We start from the raw sequence: 19,996 nt of genomic DNA on the forward strand, positions 1-19,996 counted from the left end.
CCAAGGATGGTATTGTTTATTGGCCATGCGGAGATCTACCTAAGAGCATGCGAGGAAAGATTGTGCAAAGATGGAAGGATCGATTCATTAGATTCAATCCAAAATCCTCACATCCATTGAAGAATTGTTAGGGGTAGATGTTAGTGCTTCCAACGGTCTACACTTAGAAAAATTGAAAGAAAAGATGAAGTTCATGTACTTCAACATGTTGGATTCTTTGAAGAAGAATCAAATTGATGATTTGGTTTCCCTATTGATTCACATTCGAAGAATCAAATTGATGATTTGGTTTCCCTATTGATTCACATTCATGGTTCGCAAAAGCTTATGCCAAATTGGGAGAATGTTTTGGATGCTTGTTCGGATGCATTGGATGTGATTGATGCACAACAAGAGGCTTTGCCCAGCATCACCATGGAGGAGCTAGATTCAATTTTGGCCAGATTCTTGGAATATGTTGCTAGAGAGCGGAATGCAAACCGGAATCTTCTAGAAGATTCTCTATTTGATGATTAGGCTTCATTCTATTGGATCACATGTTGGCGTTTCCTTTTTTGATGTAAACCCTAATTAGGGCAAATTTAGGGCTATGTTGGCATGATCTTGGCCCTCGATTCTAAATGAATCTTGGCCATTCATTTCTTTTGAGACTATATATTCCCCATTGCCTCTCATTTGTAAGAGAGATTTTGAGAATCGTTGCCTACATGCTGCAGATTTGAATACAATCATTGAAGCTTGGTGATTTTGTTTAAGTGGTGTATGCATCTGTGGTTTTGCCTCCAAGTTAGATTAGAATTTGTTTTCAAACATTTTAGATTGAATGAAAGAGTTGTTGAATGCATTTGTGTGGAATCCATTTAATCCATACCACTAGCATCTTGTTGATTGTATGTTTGCCTTGAGTGGTCAACTGGAATTTTGTTGAACTTAACTTCAATTGCTGCACATCCATTGTTATGCATTGCCTTGATGGTATCAATGTTTGATGGTGATAATTTGAACATCTATGAAATTTACCTTAGATGATTGCACTAATCTTGTGTCAAATTGTTAGTTGATGGTGAGACCTTGCCTAGTAAGATTCCATTGAATGGTTCACTATTTCTTGCATTCTAGGTTAGAATAGAATTCCTAAACCCTATTCCCTTTATCCTTTTTTAAAATCTTTGTTAGATCAGATCAAGAGCTCAATTGCAAAATCTTAAGTCATTGGCATAACCTATTCCAAATCTATGATAAGATTGATCGATTTGAACAATTGTGTAAGTCCCCAAGTGAAAACAGCATATCACATCAAGCCATTGAGTTACCTACATGTCAAGAACTGACCATAGAAACCTTGGAATCGTCTTAGTTGATCAAATATTTAGCATCTGAGGTGATTTTGTTCAAGAGAGGGTATGATACTTTGGTAGTTTATTCTGTGTTCGTATGTGCATAAAACACACATCAACAAGTAGTTAGTAAATTAACCATTAAGGGAGGGTCTTAAAGTAATTTTGTAATGTTCCTATAATGGTCATTCAATGAGGATCTCTCCCTTTCATAGTTAGTTCTCATTTAGAATGTTTCTTTTCAGTCTTTCGATTCTGTTTTAGAAACTTTGCATGAAATCTCTATTTAAGGAGTTTTCATCTCTCCTTTGTAAAGATCGAACATTAATTAATTATTATTTCACCCGATTCACATTCACTACTATCATCAAAACTTCCATCTTCCTCTAATTTTTCTTTTATTGCAAAGGACATTCTATCTTCACTTTCTATGTCCATTGCTCGTTGTAGGCTTCAAAATAGGACGAGGTTGGTACTACCTTCATCTTTTTTCTCAATGAAGGAAGTAGGCCTTCAATGAACCATTGCTTTTTTAGACAGTCAGCCAATTATATTTCTAATTTTACTAGTATAAATACCTTGACCTTGTCCTTCCAAAGGATGGTGAGCGAATTATGTTTTGAGTCTTGTCCTTACCAAGGTCATAGCGCGAAATTTTCATCAAGGACATTGAGCGAGCTTCTTCACTTAACCATGTATCTTGCATCAACTTGGACTTGGAACGAATGAATCTTTTAGACCTTGTCTTTGGAGAGAACATGAAACGAGTTTTATTATAGGGCCTGTCCTCCTTAAGGACAGAGCGAATTCATCATTTGAAGCTTGTCCTTGGAAGGGTCTTAGAGCGAAAAATGCTATATAGGTCATGTCCTTGGAGAGGACATTGGGCAAAATTATCACCTCAACCTTGTCCTTGCTAATGGTCCAGAGCGAACTGCTTGCCTTGTCCTTGCTGATGGTCTAGAATGAACTTGAGTATGTGTCTTAGAGCGAACTTTGTTTACAATCAAGCTTGTCCTTACCGTGATCCAAGAGCGAACTTGATCATTTGGAACTTGTCCTTAGAAGGGTCATAGAGCGAAATCTACATTATTGGTCATGTCCCTGCCAAGGACACAGAGCAAACTGCACTATAAGTCTTGTCCTTACCAAGGACGTAGAGCGAAAATTTTATATAAGGCCTGCCATTCCAAAGGACATGGAGCGAAACACTTATCTTGGCCTTGTCCTTCCAAAGGACATGAAGCGATTTGAAGAGAGTGTACCTTGCAAAGGTCAGCAAATGACTTTGTTGATATAGGTCCTATCCTTGGGAAGGACAGAGAGTGAATTTGTCATATAGGTCATGTCCCTAGCAAAGGCATAGAGCGAAATTATCACCACCTCAAGCAAATTACATGTACCTTGCATGAGATCCAAAGCGAAATTCCACAAGGCAAGCATTTTGGTGCCTAAAGTAATTCAAAAATTTGAATTGATAGAAGGGAGAGTATGATTTATCAAGTCGGCCAGCTTCAAGAAGGATAATTTATATTTTGCTTACACTAAACCAAGTTGGCCTTGTATCCTAAAAGACACATCTCTACCCTAAGTCGCATATATAAGAGAGGTTGAAAGATCATATTTACATCATATCAAAACTCAGTTCCTCTCTATCAGCAAAATTTAACAGCAGGTCAGCGAATTTCTTCAATTAGACAGCGAACTTCATCAAACATTAGCGAATTTCAATCAGTAGACAAGGCGAACTTCACCATTAATTGCAGGGTTAGTCATTTGGAGAAGGCGAATTATGTCATTTGAAGATCAGAAGTAGCGAATTTGCTCAAGCAACGAGCCTTCCATCAGTGAATTCAACTTGGACAGCCCAGATTTGCCCTACGACATTAAGTTTGCCTTCCACACAGCGAATTCATTGATTACTATCAGTCCTTTGATTAGATTTAGAAAGAAATCATCAAAAAATCAAAGATTGGATCAAGCTGTATATCATGTGTGTTTGATGTGCAATTGTTCATTTTGCAAGAGGTAAGAAAAGAGATCAAATGGGCCAGGTTGAAGGAGGATCGGAACAAGGATCTCAAGGAGAGAATTTCAGCATCAAGGTCAAGATACAAGGAAGAGGCCTTCAAGAAGTTTCATCAACATCAAGAACACCTAGAATGCATGAAGAAGTTTTAAAGTGCTACTAGGCTGAAAAACTTAAAATATTCAGCAGCTGCAAGCAGTAGAGCGGGATATCTTCAAGGTTCTCATACTATCATATTGACATGGAGAGATCATAAGATGGCAAAGGAGAGATCATACAATCACTCCAAGGCAAGCAAGCAAGGATGGAAGAAGGACTTAGCTATATCAATAATTCCCATCACCACTACTTTGAGCAAGCTAGATAATGTTGAGTATCAAGAGATATCTCTTGATATCTCTTCATGATGATGAATCTATCCAGTCTACAAAGGTGCAAGTTAAAGATGGCGTCCTAGTCATCATCCCAGTCACCATTCACCAATCAGGGAAGGTCTACCTCAGCAAGTCTTGATTCAATGTACCAGACTCGCCCATGGATGCACAAACTCCGATGTACCTACCCTTGATATTTATTGGTCCATACTCACTGAATGTACTTTTCTCATTGGCTATGGAGAGTTTGTTGTAACAAACCCTAATTAGGGTTTTCATTGTAAAATCTTAGTCGTTGATAGAGATTTGATCATGGTTGTTAATTGTAAATGAGCTCTCTATATAAAGCTCAGACTCTTCATTTGTAAAGGCTAATAGCTAATAGCGAGTAGAATAGTTAATAGTCAATAGATAGGCTTAAGAGAATAGAATAGTAATTAGAGTAGAGTAGGAGGAGAAGGCAGAAATTGTTGCCTAAGTTATAAATGAGCTCAATTTTCATTGAAGTTATGGTGAAGTGTGTTGTTTCTTTATAACGTGCATGGTTTCTTGTTGGATCTTCATGTTAGATGATAAATAATTAGATTGAATGGAAGAATTTGTTGAATGCATTTGTGTGGAATCTGCCCAGTCCATATCACTAGCCTCTTACTGATTGTAAGTGTGCCTTGCGTGGTCAACTGGAGTGATATGAGTTTAACTTCGAATCGTTATACGTCCATTGCTTATGCATTAACTTGAATGGTGATCAATGTTTATGGTGATGATTTGAAAATCTTTGAAACATCCTTAGAAGATTGCACTGAGCTTGTGTCAAATTGTTCAGATTGATGGTGAGACCTTGCCCAGTAGGACTCCAGCTAATCATTCAACTATCTTCTTACATTCTAGGTCTTAGAATAGACTCTCTCAAACCTTTCCTTTTGCCATTTTTCAAACTCAAGCTAGTTTAGGACAAACAGCATCACCATATAGCAACATCAGATGATCGAGTTCCAACAAATCAAGCATTCAGGCATTCGAATGTAAGTCCCCTTGTGATTCCAGCATAATCACATCAACCAACAGAGCTTATCCACACGTGGTGACCCTACATTCATGAACATTGGAGTCTTCTCGAGTGATCCTTAAGCTAATCTTCAGCATTTGAGAGATTTTGTTCAAGAGAGGATAAGATACTCTTGGGTATTTTATTTTGTGTTCACATGTGCCTAAAAAACACATCAACACCTCCCTTTCATTAGGTCTTCATCAACCTAATCCATGCACAAACCTTGTGCTTTATCATCCCTCAAGGATTTGTCTTTGTTCCTCAACTAAGTGTTCTCCATCACTTCTAACCTCTCTCAAAGGTTGCCCACCAGTTCCTCCAAATCTGCAACCCTACGTGCTCAATTCTTCCCTCCTCTACCAACATTAACTCCTCTATCTGCCATTCCTTCTTCCTCAAGTATTTTGACAGCAAGTGTCATGTACCCAACAACTAAAGCATCCAAAGGCATTACACAAAGTTCAAACACAATGAGTAAGAATACACACTAATGGCAAGGGAAGAGTTTTATATCTCTCAATGGCCAAATTACAATATAATGCATGCAAACTCTCTCTCATAAGCTACAATAGCTTGCCAACAAGATCTAAGGAACTACGATTCTATCATAAATAGACTTCTCATATTTATAAAGAATTACAATCTAATTTGGTGAACAATTCACCATCATAAATGTGGAATGCTCCGACATTCCGACTCACCTACCCACCACTTCCATTGAATGACTCTAAACCAGCTACCAATCCAAGTTCTTGCAATTAATTGCAAATTAGACAGCCCTTGAATCATACTGACTGGTCTAACATGTAGTCCAATTGCCAACTACCAGCACTCGTCATCACCACATGGAAATTGCACCAACAAACCACACCTCAAAACTATGTGACCCGAATTACGTTCACACCCCTTGCTGATATGTCTGCTAGCCATCATCACATGCTCATCAATCATTGTCACTGAACATTGCATGCAATGCCTCCCTTTTGTTCCTTAAGTTCCCTGTCTCGTGTCACTACTGTGCAATTCATTAAGTGTCTTACACACTTGTTTTGTGTGTGTTTCCTCCTTTTGCAAGATTCAATTTCTATGCCTGGATGAGCCTGCATCAATCCTACTTTGTCTTATACTTGTTTTCTTGAGTCACATCAACACGTTCTTCTGCACATGCTCAACAGTAGGTGGCATTGCATGTAGCAATGATGCCTACATGCATATATTGCATTGCAAGTTGCAATGATGTTTTTTAACAAGAAAATTGTGTACTGATGATTTATCCATATGTTAGAGTGGGCATTACAAATATCACTCAATTAAATCTAATTTATACTTGTCAAATGGGACGATCTCAAGTGGTAAATTATTGGAACTTCCAAAGCATACCTTTTGGTTCAAATCCTCAAAGGACAAAGATTACAATTGGTTAAACACTTATAAGGTCAAAAATTGCGTACTTTGTAATCACTTGTTTATGTTTTTGCACTCAATTAAGTGTTCATTCCTATAGGTGTTTTCTAGGATCATTTGCTATGTTTCTAAGCCTTCTCCCAAGTATCAGACTGATTTCTAGCTACCCTGAACCATTTTTTACACCCAAAACCCACCTAGAAGTTTCAAACCAGAATTCAATTTTGGACAACCAGATACCAATGTCCTGGAGATTTGGATATCTACACACTAGTATCTAAATCAAACCTTCAAATGATGAAATTTCACATGCCCAAAACCATAGGCCTAATCTTATTTAGTCCTAATGTGCACTCAAATAATCATCTTGACTTTAACCCAAAATAATAAATTTTGTGGCTTAATTACTGAACATAATCTATCATCTCTTGTGGCCTTCTTCCCATCTCCCATCACTAATCCCTCTTTGACCTCTTGTTTCCTTTGACATTGGCCCATTTGCCTTCCCAATCTCTGCCAAAATTCATTAAAAACTTAAAAGTTAAAACTCTTCAATAACATTCCCTATCGTGTTATGTTTCAGATTTAATCCCCAATTCTCCCAAATCGGTCGAGTCTCTTCCATATCCATTCTTATCTTCCAACCCACAAGTACACACCACATTAGCAATAGACATCCTCCTAAGGTTCTTGGTAACTGCTAAAGCTTGTGCGTACCACAAACTCCCCGCATAGGATATACACACTCCAATCCTTCCAAAGGCTACTACTGAGGTTTAGACATAACACCCAGGAGACTGATTGAGGCAGTCTCCCAAATAGCCTAACCCATTTTTCCTTTCCCAATAGCTTCAGATCCAAATAGCAGAAAATCAGAGACACTTCCAGAGGATCTACTGGCAGAATCGGAACCAGGGCATAAAGGAGAACAGTTGTTGAAAGTTTCAGGGCCCCCGTAGACAAACGACAAGAGCACCCCGTGGTCCAGGTGACCTGCAGGAGCATCTAGGTTGGCCATCAGTGTCCTGCACAGGTCAGAGAAGGGTGAAATTTGCAAGCATTGCTCCTTCAGTCTTCCACAGGAAGCCCATCTTATCAAACACGTTTTCCAGGTAGTCCAGTGATCCATATTTGAACCATAGTCTCTTTCCTTTACTAATTATCATTTCCAACTCTAGTATTTAATCTATTTGAATGTTAAATCAGATAGTTCATAACTTATTGTTGTGTCTAATGTTAATTTTCAGTTTATAATAAAAAATCAAGTACATTAATGCAAAGAAAAAAGGTGAATATATAGGTGGTAATATGTTTTAATTGTACAGCACTATTATTAACCTAAGGTTCATATTTTTAACTTTCAACACCACAACCAACTAGCTGGGTGTGGCATATACCCAAATCAGGAAAAAATTAAAAACAAAAACTTTCTTACAAGTATTAAATGGTAGGCTGTTACTCGAGTAAGTAATATGGGAACATTTATGACTCTCACTACCAGAATAACTAAACAGAATTCATTGGGTGCTCTATACTCCAAGCAGCTTTTATGCTCTGCAATTTTTCTGTACCTAACTTGTGTCTATAGCAGACGGCAGATTAAAGGACTGCCCCTATGGTGGCACAGTATCAGACTGCTCTCTACTGAATGCATTCTAATTTTGCAGTGCGGATACACTATATATTGCGTAAGTGTACTAGGAGAAAGTGGCACAGTCTAAATGGAAGAATATAGCATGCAAGTGTACTAGAAGAAAGTGGCACAGTCTACATGGAAGTCAAGAGGATGTGTGTATCCAGCGAGAATGATGTTCTGATGAAATTGGCTGAGTGGATTGGCAACAGAACTACTACATATTGGCTAGAGTGCTTAAGCCAGACTAAATAATCCCATGGGTACAAAAGAATGACGTGAATAAGGGTGGGTTCGAGTCTATCTGTGAAATATGAAGAAGCTGAAGAGGGAATGGAGGCTGATGTGGACCGGCAAGTAGCCAGATTGCAGGAGGAAATTCATATAGTGCATTACCAGCACAGAGAGACATGGCAGCTGGGCCCTGACCTAGCACAATACATCCAAGGGCTGTGTGAGGTCCACTGGTACAGAATGCTAGTGGTCTACCGGAGATTGGAATAGATGGATTCAAGACAGCAAAGAAGAAGAGACTGAGCCTAGTGGCAGATTTAGGTTAACAGCCAAGGTACAAAAAACTATGGAGGGGGATTGTGCCTGCAAACACGGTACAAAAGACATTCCTACAAGAGAAGTGGGCGAACAATTATATGTCTATGGTGAGCCCTAAATCAACAGCATTCATTCAGATTAAATGAAAAACATCTGGTTGGGCTAGGTTTGGTGTTCGGGCTGCTCTGTGCAGTGTTGTGCTATGGTCTGGTGGCGAAGGGGTTATGGTATTCGTGGAAGTGGTGCTGATCTTAGTAAGGGGCATTAAGAAAGATTTTCCAATCATATAAGATGAAGCTTTGTGTAGCTAATGTAGCCTGTTCAAAGAATGATGTGGGATCTTCTGCAGTTCAATTCCGAATCTGTTACCACAATGCTTTTGTTCTTAGCTCGAAATTCCTATTTAATGAGCAAAGGAACCCATTATAATTGTCGCTGTATTACCTTAAAAAAATGTAAGAGAAATTTCTTAAAGAAAATAATATTTTGTACCAACGATGTATGCTATGAAAAATCTAGCATTATCCATATTTAACAGGTCCATTTGGCGAGTAGTGTTTTTTTATACTACTAATTGAAAATTCTAAGTCTTATTAAATACGTAGGAAATGAGCCAAATAAATGCTACCCTAATCCCAGAGAACAATGGCGGGTGCAACTCCAGGTTGAGGCAACTAAGCCAAAAGTTAGCCCATGAGGGAGTTTGCCAAATTTAAAAAGCCTGGGCTACTAAATTTAATGAAATTTTAGCCAATTGGCAAAGACAAATAACCTTGAAAAAAAAATTAGCCAGATGGAGAAAACAAATAGCCCATACAAAAATACCCTGCATTTGTTAGTTACCCACCTGGTGCGCACATCTTGACAAGAGCTTGAAATATTTGAGAAAGGGGGCAAAGGAGTGCTGGTAGAAAGTTTATGAACACCACATCCAATTTACTCCAAGAAGGAGGTATGCCCGCAATGTCACCTTGCCTGCACCTCACACTGTCGTGGTTCTCCTTTATATTGGCCAACTCCATCAAAGAATAATGAAGGACTGATAATGCAATAGAAGGTTCAACAGAGCATAAGTAGTCCACAAACCGTTCTGTTCCCATGCAGAGAACAACTTTTGAGTCTTGTTCCAGCTGGGCTGCAGCTACTACAGTTGCCATATTTTGGTTGATCCAGCTGGAGGTTTCAGCTAGGAAGGACCAGTCCTGGGCGTCCAGGAATTCAGTGGAATCAGACACATTGGATTTTGCAGTGGGTGTTGATGGTTTGGGTGGTGGTGTTTTGAGACCTGCTGATTTAGGTGATTTTGGTTTGGGTGTTGGTGACTTGGGCACTGGTGTTTTAGGGGTTTTCGATGAGCCTGGTGGTTTTCTGGAATTATATGATGATGAAATGCATCTACACACAGAGCCATGAAATCTAGGTGGTAAAAAGTTGTTGGTCAGCACAAAAAGAGGGGCTTTGAATGAGGAGATTTTAGGTGAAAGAGAAAGGGTCGGGGATGGGAAATGTACGATCGAATGCATTGCTTTCTTCTTTGCATGTCCCGAAACTGTATAACTGCACTTAAATGAAAATAACCTAAAAATAAATAGTTCTATTGTTGGACATGTGCTTGATCGTATCTTTGAGAGAAAAATAGTGCTTTTATTGATAATGCGAAATACATCTGACCCAATTATTATTTTTATTTAAAAAAAAATTCGTTTTTTTTGGGTAGTCGGACATGAACCCACTATAATTTTGGAGCCCTTTATATCCTCGAAGTTGTATAACATTATTTTTAAGTTCAATAATCTTAAGTTATAATATCATTTCTAAATCATAAAGAAATTATAGGTATTTTTTATGTAAGAGTATTCGAGTTCACAAGTAATAGCATATCATTCAAACAAAAAAAATCTTGTTTTATGATCAAGTTTTTCCATTTTGTTGTAAGTTGGAGCTTCAAGAACATCTTGTGGAGTATTGAAAGGATAAAATCTTCATTTAACAATAGTTGACTTCCTTTTCAAAAATTAGAGGCAAATAGGGTGTTTAATGTGGTTTTAAGATTATTGTAGCATAATTTCAAGGCTTGAAGGGTTGAAGGGTTCCTTTGACATGTTAGAAGGAATCTGTGTATACAACTAAAAATGGTCTGAAGATAGTTAATTAAATACGCAGTTATTTGATTAATCCCCCTTCCCAATTAATTGAATTCACAAGCAATTTGATTAATTTCTCTATTCATCTACTAGTAAATAAATCTACATGATTTATTTATATAGTTCATTTCATATCCCCCTTTAATTAATTAATTTTAAATTAATTAATTGATTCTCCTCATTTTAATCAATTCTTCTAAATCCTAATTAAGATTAACAAACTCAAGTTTGTTGAGATTAATTATTATTTTCCAGATTATTTGAATTTCTAAATTCAAATGAGCACATGGCTCCTAACTTTTAACCACCTAACCTAACCATCCCCTAACCTAACCCAATCCACCTGGGTTTAACTAACCCTATCCTATTTTGCACATTCTAACCTCCTTATCCTAACCTCCTATGGTGTGGATATTCTCCCCTTGACACACATGGCACTTTTGCCACATGTCTCCTCCCTTGGACATTTGCCTTCTCATGAGCAAGGCTCCTTGACACTTGTCACCACAGAGATGACAAGTGTCCCTTCCTCCAACCTCTTCTCCAACTTCCTCAATCTTAGCCCTTGATATCTTCAGATCAGATCTGGACCATTGATTCCTGCCACCTCAGCTTTGGCCTTTGAATTCCTATAAATATCCCCCATTTTGGAGCAATAAGGATCCCTTGCATTCACAGTTTTAGCATCATTACTATAGGCAATTTGCATTTCAATTATCTAGTAATTAGACTTTTGGATTAATCATAGCATGTTAGTCTAGTTTCTTAGATCATGCATTTCATAGCATAATCAATCATGATCAAGTAGCTACTCAACTCTTGAGTTGCCACTTTGGAGGTCATTGCTCCGCTGAGAGCCAATCAATCCAACACCTTCAAGGTCCTTAAGAATAGAGGAAAATGGGACATTCCAAGGCTGGCTTATGGTTTGCATCTTTAATTTAGTTTTCAATTGAGTTTTCCATTATGTTTTATTGTCTCATTATATGTGTATGCTTTTTTATTTACCACATTTTTAGCATGACATTAATTGGCGCCCACCGTGGGGCTTAGCCCCTTTGATCTTTAACAAGTTTGTTTGTAGGAAATTTCATTGATAGGTTGATTAGTTCTTTCAGTGGGCAGATTAGCTCTCTAGGGCTCCCAGATCGCGTTCTTGGGTCTTTATTGTAGCGTCTCGACATCTCAAAGGGTGTTTATGAGAGACTTCTCAACTCTATTTTTTATGTTTTTCTCTATTTTAGCATTTTCAGTATGTACCTTAGCGTTTTTTGTATGTTTTGTAGTGTTTCTGGTATAGTTGATAGGGTTTTTGGTGTGCAGAATAGTGTTTCTGGTGTGCAGAATAGCGTTTTGGGTTCATTTGGCAGCGTTCTTGGCACATACGATGGCGTTCTTGGTTACTTTGATGGCGTTTTTCAATTTTTTATTGATTTTTCAAATGTTGTATGTTGCACTCCTTATTTCTGCTTCTGGACTGTCATTTTCCTAAACCTAATTTGCAGATTGTTGGATTTGCAGGTACTCATTTTATTGTGAGAGACCGGAGGCATAAACCATTTCGTCGTCAAAGAATGCAATATAAACTACTAACTTTGTTCGCAGTCGCGGGATTTTGCACTTTTTTTTGTTAAATTAGGCACATAGACTAATTACAATGGAAATGAACAAACATGTCTTATGTGTTTTGATGATAGGCGAGTATGCTCTCACCTTTCTTAGGTGATCAGAAAGTCGGACTCGTCTTTTTCTTTCAATAGTGCATATCTTTAGCGGGCCTACCCTCCCGAGGAGCCTATAAGGCCAAAGCCATTAAGGTCGGTGAGAGGGGAACAACCAAAGTGGGAACGACTAATGCCAAGTACTCCAACCCACTATAAAATAAACATGATTTGATGAAAATCAAGTCAACGGTAGTGCTTGGGAATAGCTATCCTTCGTACCTTCAGGTATATCAAACCTTGGTTTTTAAGGCTGGGAGACCTCTTAATTGAGTTTATACCCCCAACGCGCCGAATGGGTCCCTTACTAGTTCCAATTAAAATTAGAAGCTACTCGGTTTACCTTCGAACATTATTAAATTCTTAGTGCATGGAGGGGGAAGAATCTCTCCTTAAGATACTCACCATATGTCCCTTTTAAGCTTATGTGTGAACTCCCCTTTTGAGACCTTATTGCTAGGCTCATAATGGGACTCCACTAGTTCTCGCAAAGGCAAAGACACGGGTGCCCTTTAGGGGGTGACAAGGTTGTGTGAGTTGACAGGGTACCAAGTGTGGGCTAAGAACTAATAATGAACCCAGTCTTCTTAGGATAGACTGAATGATGTGTTTTCAATTGTTCAAAACCCGTAAAAACTTGGGCTTTCTTTAAAGCTTCTTGAACATACACTTTATGTGTCTTTTGGGACAAAAAAATGCAATCTGAATTCTGTGTTTGTAAGTCAAGTCAAGATATCATCCATTGAAATACAACTGTAGACGTATAAAAATGACCATATTCCTAAATGAATATTTTATGTTCATTTCTCTATTTAATTAAATCCAATTTAATTAAATTATCCACATTCTTCTATTTTATTAAATAAATTACTCAATTTATTTAAATAAAATTCACTATATCCATTTAATGAATAAATCATTTTATTCAATTAACTCCCCCCTATCCACTTTTAATTAAATCCAAATTTAATTAAATAGTTATCCCAAATTGAATAAATCAAATTTATTTAATTACAACCAAATTGAATGAAAATCATTTAATTCAATTAAATCCTATTATCTCTCCATCCACTTGCAAAATCCCAAAACCCTTTCTAAACCCTTCTAGAATCTTCTAATCGCTTCTAATTAACCTAACCCTCCCCTAAATTTTGTCACATCCCTAAGCAAAGGGAAGTCACTTCTCAAATGGCTTAAAGTCTTTGATAACCATTGAAGGTTTTCAACCTTCAACCACCAAAACCCTTAAAGTCTTTGAAAACCATTGAAGGCTTCCAACCTTCAACCACGTAATCCCCAAAGTCTCCAATAGCCATTAATGGTTATTTCAAACCCTCCCACATGGTTAAAACATTTGTTTTGACTCAACCTCTATCCAACCCAAGGGTCTCATCAGGCCATTAATGCTTTGACCATGATTATCTCTTAATCATTTGCACAAAGGTTTATCCTTGGATTAACTCCTAATCCAGTGGGTAATCCTAACTTAGACTTGACCCTTAGCCTTTAGATAACCATGAGGTCTTCTCAGGCCTTTAATACCTCCAACCTCTTCTTTCAACCCAATCTTGTGTGGACATTTGTCACCATGTCATTGGTGCCAATTGTGCACATGGATCCTCAACTTTCAAACTTGGCCCTTGATTAAACCTTTCAATCTTGACCATCCATTGCCCTGTTTGTGCTATAAATAGAGCTCTCATTCCTCCATTTTTAACAATCATCTTTCAAATTTGAAGCATCACACTTATGCTCAAATTGTTTCAAGCTTTCATATCATTTTATGCTCATCATTTAGCCTCTCTTTAGATCAAAATTAATCATGAATATACATATTAGAATAAGTTCTTTATCATTTTAGCTCAATCATAGATTAAATATAGTATGTTAGGATAGTATTCATACTAACCCTGTCATCTTATCATTTAGTTTATTGCATTTCTAGCATCATACCTAGCTTGTAACACATCTCATACTAAAATCAGTTAAAAATCTCTCTCGTTCTCATATTTGCCATCCCTAAACCATTTTGCTCAGTAATCTGAGAGCAAAACATTGGTTTAAGGGACATTGTGAGATAGAGAACCATGGGACCCTCCTTGGGAAGCTGAGTAACACTACGTTACTCCATAGCTTGCATCAAGAAGTCCTGTGTGTGTGTGTGGACTGGTATTTTTTGTAATTTTCACATATTAAGTTTTATTCGCCCATTTTTCCCACATACATTTCTGGCGCCCACCGTGGGGCTCGAACCCCAATAACCTATCATTTTTTGAATTTAAGGACTTTTGCAGGTACGCGGGAAACCAGAACTAGCGCGTCGAAAAGACATTTTAGCGCATCCGCCCAACAGTTTAGCGCTTCTAGCCTACTGTTTAGCGCGTGTGCTTTCTGTCTTAGCGCATAAAAACTGTTCCTTAGCGCATGAAAACTGTTCCTTAGCGCATGATACTATTTGACAAATTTTCCTGTAGGTGTCGACGCCGGCGAAACACATATTAGCGCATCCGCTCCAAAATTTAGCGCTTAAGCTGCATATTCCAGCGCTTTGCAACTAACAGTTAGCGCATCAAATTCAAAATTTTCCTGCACAACAAACCGCGGGAAAACCAAACCACAGATTAGCGCGTCTGACACACAGAGTAGCGCATCCGGGAAACAGAATAGCGCACAGAAAAGAAACTGTAGCGCATCCGAGGAGTATTGTAGCGCGTACAGTTTGTTCTGTAGTGCATCACAAACAAAACAAACAAAAAGATTTTGTAACCGAATTCAAAAATTTAGACTTGTGGAAGTCCCCCGAAACAAACTAACAGCCTTCTCGTTCTGTCTATTTGCAGGATTTTTAACAAGTTTCTTGCAGGTAAAGCGAGGAAGTTTTCTTTTAAAGCAAAACGTTTTTCTTTTGTTGACCTCTGAAAATCGTATTTGCTTTGTTGACGATCTATTTTCCATAGATTAGATAATTATTGCTATGAAGGATTAAAAAGAACATCATGCTTGTTGGAGCAACATCTCCAAATAGAAGTTAGCAAATTATTGTCTTGAGGGTTAAAAAGAACAAACTTATTTGCCTTGTCTCGAAAGTGGAAGGTATATGCTCTCCCCTTAACTGGGTGACCAAAAAGCCAAACCACTCTTATGCTTTCTATACTTCAAGCAATAAATCCTTTAGCAGGTCTGTCTTCCCGAGGAGTTGCAATCAACTCTTAAAGCCGTTTATGGCCGGTGTGAAGGGAACGACCTAAGTGGGGAACGACTTTGACGCCAAGAATTCCAACCCACTATAATCAAATGTGGAAAGTGACGAAAGTCTTTTTCAACGGTTGCGCGCAGTGATTAGCCTTCCCCCAGTATCCTCGAGATACGTAAAGCCTTTGTTCTAAAGATTGGGAAGCCTCTTGAGGGAGTTTATCACTGACGGCCGAACGGGAAGCCTGATTAAGAACCTTAGCATTAGAAACTTTGAGCTGAGTCAGTATCCAAACATTTGTAACATCATAGTGCAAGGGTGGGGAAGAATCTGCCCCCAAGATTACTCACCATATATCTCCCAAGATAACTACTCAACTGTGAAGCAATTCACTTTGGGTTAACTTCTGGCAAAAGGCAAAAAAACGGGCGCCCTCTAGGGGGTGACACGGCTGTTTGAGCTGACGGAGTATCGAGACTAGTGGGCTATGATGTTGCTTATGACCCTTGAATAAAGAGTCTTTCTGAAGTGTTTATCTTATATCCAACCTGTTAAAACATTGGGGATTTGAACACATCCTCGACAGAACATACACTTTATGTTAGATTAAGTGAAATGATTGTACTTTGTGTGCTGTGCTTGCATTTTGTATTTCAGAAAATCATCCATCAGATTTAAAAAATTCTCTCAACAAAAATCAAAATCCTCACAAAAACAACAAAAGAAAAAATCAGGGCAGTTTAGCGCGTAAGAGCAACATCTTAGCGCGTCAAACAGTTATTTTAGCGCATCCACAGAACAAAATAGCGCGTGCAACACAAACAGTAGCGTTTCAACTGTAAAGCAAAACAAAGAGCAATCTTTTAGCGCGTACAAAACAGATTCTAGCGCGTATAAGGAAAATATTAGCGCTTAGGTATCCAAAGTTGGCGCATTAACAGAAACAGATAGCGCGTAGAAGGCACAGTGTAGCGCGTTGTTTTCCCAAAAACTTCACAGCAAATTTCAAACAGCCTGTTTTAGCGCGTGAAACAAGTAGCTTAGCGTGTAGAAAGCCTATTTTAGCGCATTAGCCAAATCAGTCAGCGCGTATAAAACCCAGTCTAGCGCGTACATCTTTCACAGTCAAAAAACAAAATTTTCCAGAATCAATCTTTTAGCGCGTAACCGGGGGCAGACTAGCGCGTGTAAGAAACATTTTAGCGCATAGGAAAAATTAAGTAGCGCATTAAACATCTGTTTTAGCGCATGAGAAAAGGAAAAAAAACAGAGAGTTGGAAAAACCGGAAATTTTGAAAATTTCAAAATATTTTAAAACAGTTTTTCATCAAAACACGTCTTTTATCAAACCAGAGTGACAAAAACGAGTCATTAAAACTATTTCTCAAGTCAAATTTGTGTCAAACAAGGTTGTCCAAATCCGAAAACGAGTCGAGCAATAGAGGACGTCTTTCCTATCATAATCCGGAAAATTTTCATCATCAGTATCAATCAAATCCTTTACCATCTTACGGATTTTTATCTCAAAAACACTTATTTAAAACTTTCAAATTGTCAAATCCAGTTTCCAGATCGGGAAGCTTTTATCCATATCATTTAACACACTTTGTCGTGAAGGGATAGCTAAACCTTCACTCTGATAAAGTAAGATTTGAAATTTTCAAAAACAAGAATCAACTGAATCTAAACAAATCAAAGGAAATCATTGATCACTCATGCATGACTAATCCCCTTATTCTGAGAAGAAAGAATCTCTATCGTAACATCGCGTTGAAGAAACAACAACCTAGCTTTTCCAAATTCATCAAGCGAAACAAGTTTTTATACATCAATCGTCAACTCTTCAAATCTCATCGGGTATTTCTTCATCACGTCAAACGTTATATCCAAAACAAATCTAGCGAATTTGATAGAGAACCCCTGAAAACAAGAGCATACTGTCAAAAGTCTGTTTTTAATCAAAAGATAAACCGCGGAGGAAAGATCAATCCAGCATTCCTACCCTACGAGTGCATCACATATAACACATCTCAATCAGAACCACCAATGCCAGAGCAAAACATCAACGAGGACTTTGTTCCTTTCATCACTGAAAGTTTCTATTGAAATGCCTATCACTCGCTCTCAACGAAACAAACAAAGCGAGACACCCGCGGAATCAAGTATGAATCGTAGATTATCAAATCCTTTTGAAGTTCCATCATCAGACGATCCTGAAATTACTGACGCAATTCTTCAGGAATGTCAAGAAAATCCTTCATTCCAAAAACTCATCAAAAAACTCATGGAAAATGACAAAGAAAAATATCTACTCATGCTTACAAGCAAAGGTGTCAGACTTCCTGAAGATTTCGATGCAAACGTCTTTCAAACAAGATCTCAACAATATACATATCAAGAACAACAAAGGGAAGAAGAAACTCGCGTACCTGAACAACATATTCCAGAACAACATATACCAGAAATGCGAGTACCTGCTTTTGAAACCCCAGAACAACACATACCATTTACTACACCTTTTTAGTTAAGAACAAATACGAGGGAAGAACTCTTCCCTCAGCAAGGTAATGCACCCTTGGTTGCTCTTACTCAACAAATGCAAATGTTGCAAAGACAAATACACGATATGCAACAAGGGACAACAGTGCGGTATTCTATAAACGAAATCTGTCCTTATCCATTTGACAGAAGCTTAAACATGATACCTTTTCCTCCAAACTCAGACATTCCCAAATTTGATAAATATGATGGGAAAGGTGATCCTCGAGATCATGTTCGAGAATTTTGTACTATGAGTCTTGAATTTGCTCATAATGACACTTATCTGATGAGGTTATTCCCGAGAAGCCTGGGAGGACAAACGATGGAATGGTTATCTAAGATTACACCACCTGTTAGATCATTTGACGAATTGGTTAACAAATTCATCACCCATTATTCTTACAACATCCAACATGCCATAACCATGCTAGATATTTGCAACACCAAACAAAAGAACAATGAAACATTCATGTTATTCCTTCAACGTTGGCGACGCATGGTATCAAGATATCCTCGAGATATTCCTGAAAAAGAGAAAATGAAAATCTTCATTGATAACTTGAATGGTGAGATGAGTTACAGACTCAAACTTCAATGCATACCATCTTTTGACAAAGTGATCGAAAATGGCATCCAAGTAGAGGAAGCTTGCGTCAAAAAGGGAACACTCAAGTTCTACAAAGAAGGGACGAACTCATCAAACTACAATAACCAAAACAACACGAATTTGGACAAAACTCGATTTTGGACTCGAAACAAAAACGAAGGCAACAATGAATCATATGATCCCAAATCTAAACAGCCAGTGCTTGCCTTATCAGGAAATACTCAAAATACGAAAAATCCTAAAAATGCTACTCCCAATGCCAACACATATGCACCAAACAATGCTCAAGGACAACTCAATACCAACAACACCAACGATAATCAAAACAAAAACCTGAATCCAGGGCCTAACAACAATTCACGCAATAACACCAACAATTTCCATAAGCGTATCTTCACACCATTGGGCCAATCATTAGAGTCCGCATTCAGAGAGCTGTTGGCAAACAAGGTTCTTTCTTTACCTCCAAACAACAATTATGAACCTCCAATCAAACCACCTTGGTGGAATGATTCACACTATTGTGATTTTCATCGAAACAAAGGTCATAGAACAAACGAGTGCATGAGATTGAAACACATAATCCAAGACATGATTGATCAAGGTGACTTAACGGTGGATGGTCTCAAAACAAATAATGATCACGAAGCCTTCAAAGATCCTCTTCCAAATTATAACAAAGATGGAGCATCAACTTCAAATGATACCCGCGGAGCTCGTATTAATCACATCTACAACAACACAATTAATCACATATCGGCTGAAGACCATCAAGTCAATGTTATAACCATTCGAGATAAACGTGATCATGAATTTGTCAATGTAACAACCCGGACTCAGAAATATGTCTTGAAGGGACATACTGCACCTCCAACTACCACACCAAAGATCCAATACGACTTAGTTAACCAACTACGCAAGACTCCGGCTCAGATATCTATCCTGGAATTGTTGAAACTATCTCCAAAACATAAAGACATATTGGAGCAAGCGCTATTAGAAACAAATGTACCTCAAAATCTGGATACAGACAGATTCCAAGCTATGGTTGCCCACATGATAGAATCTCATAACCTCACCTTCTCAGAGTATGATAATACTTCATTGAGTCATCCGCATAATACTCCTCTACATATTGAAGTCATTGTTTGCAAACACCGTGTCAAAAGAGTCTTAATAGATGGAGGAGCCAGACTTAATATATGTACTTTAAAACTTATCCGTGCACTAGGTTTCTCAGAAGAATCTATTGATCCTTGTAAAAAGATTACCATAAAAGCATATGATGATGAGGAAAGATCCTCTAAAGGAATAGTGATATTGCCTATTCAAGTAGGACCAGTGAAAAAAGATACTATATGTCAAGTCTTAGATATTGATCTCACCTACAATATCCTATTAGGCCGACCC

The 19,996-nt window shown here is 38.0% G+C and overlaps 1 protein-coding gene across 1 annotated transcript in view; it reads right to left on the reverse strand.

The window, feature by feature from the left end:
• The window catches only part of LOC131065660 (uncharacterized), a 35,447-nt gene extending 25,452 nt beyond the window's left edge, over window positions 1–9,995 (reverse strand). Inside the window, exon 1 of the mRNA XM_058000246.2 lies at window positions 9,228–9,995. Coding sequence (XP_057856229.2) covers window positions 9,228–9,903 — 676 coding nt within the window. The 5' untranslated portion in view covers window positions 9,904–9,995. The remainder of the gene's footprint in view (window positions 1–9,227) is intronic.
• Between the last annotated feature and the right edge of the window lie 10,001 nt (window positions 9,996–19,996).

Source organism: Cryptomeria japonica, chromosome 3, assembly GCF_030272615.1.
Source record: "Cryptomeria japonica chromosome 3, Sugi_1.0, whole genome shotgun sequence".
Taxonomy (NCBI): domain Eukaryota; kingdom Viridiplantae; phylum Streptophyta; class Pinopsida; order Cupressales; family Cupressaceae; genus Cryptomeria; species Cryptomeria japonica.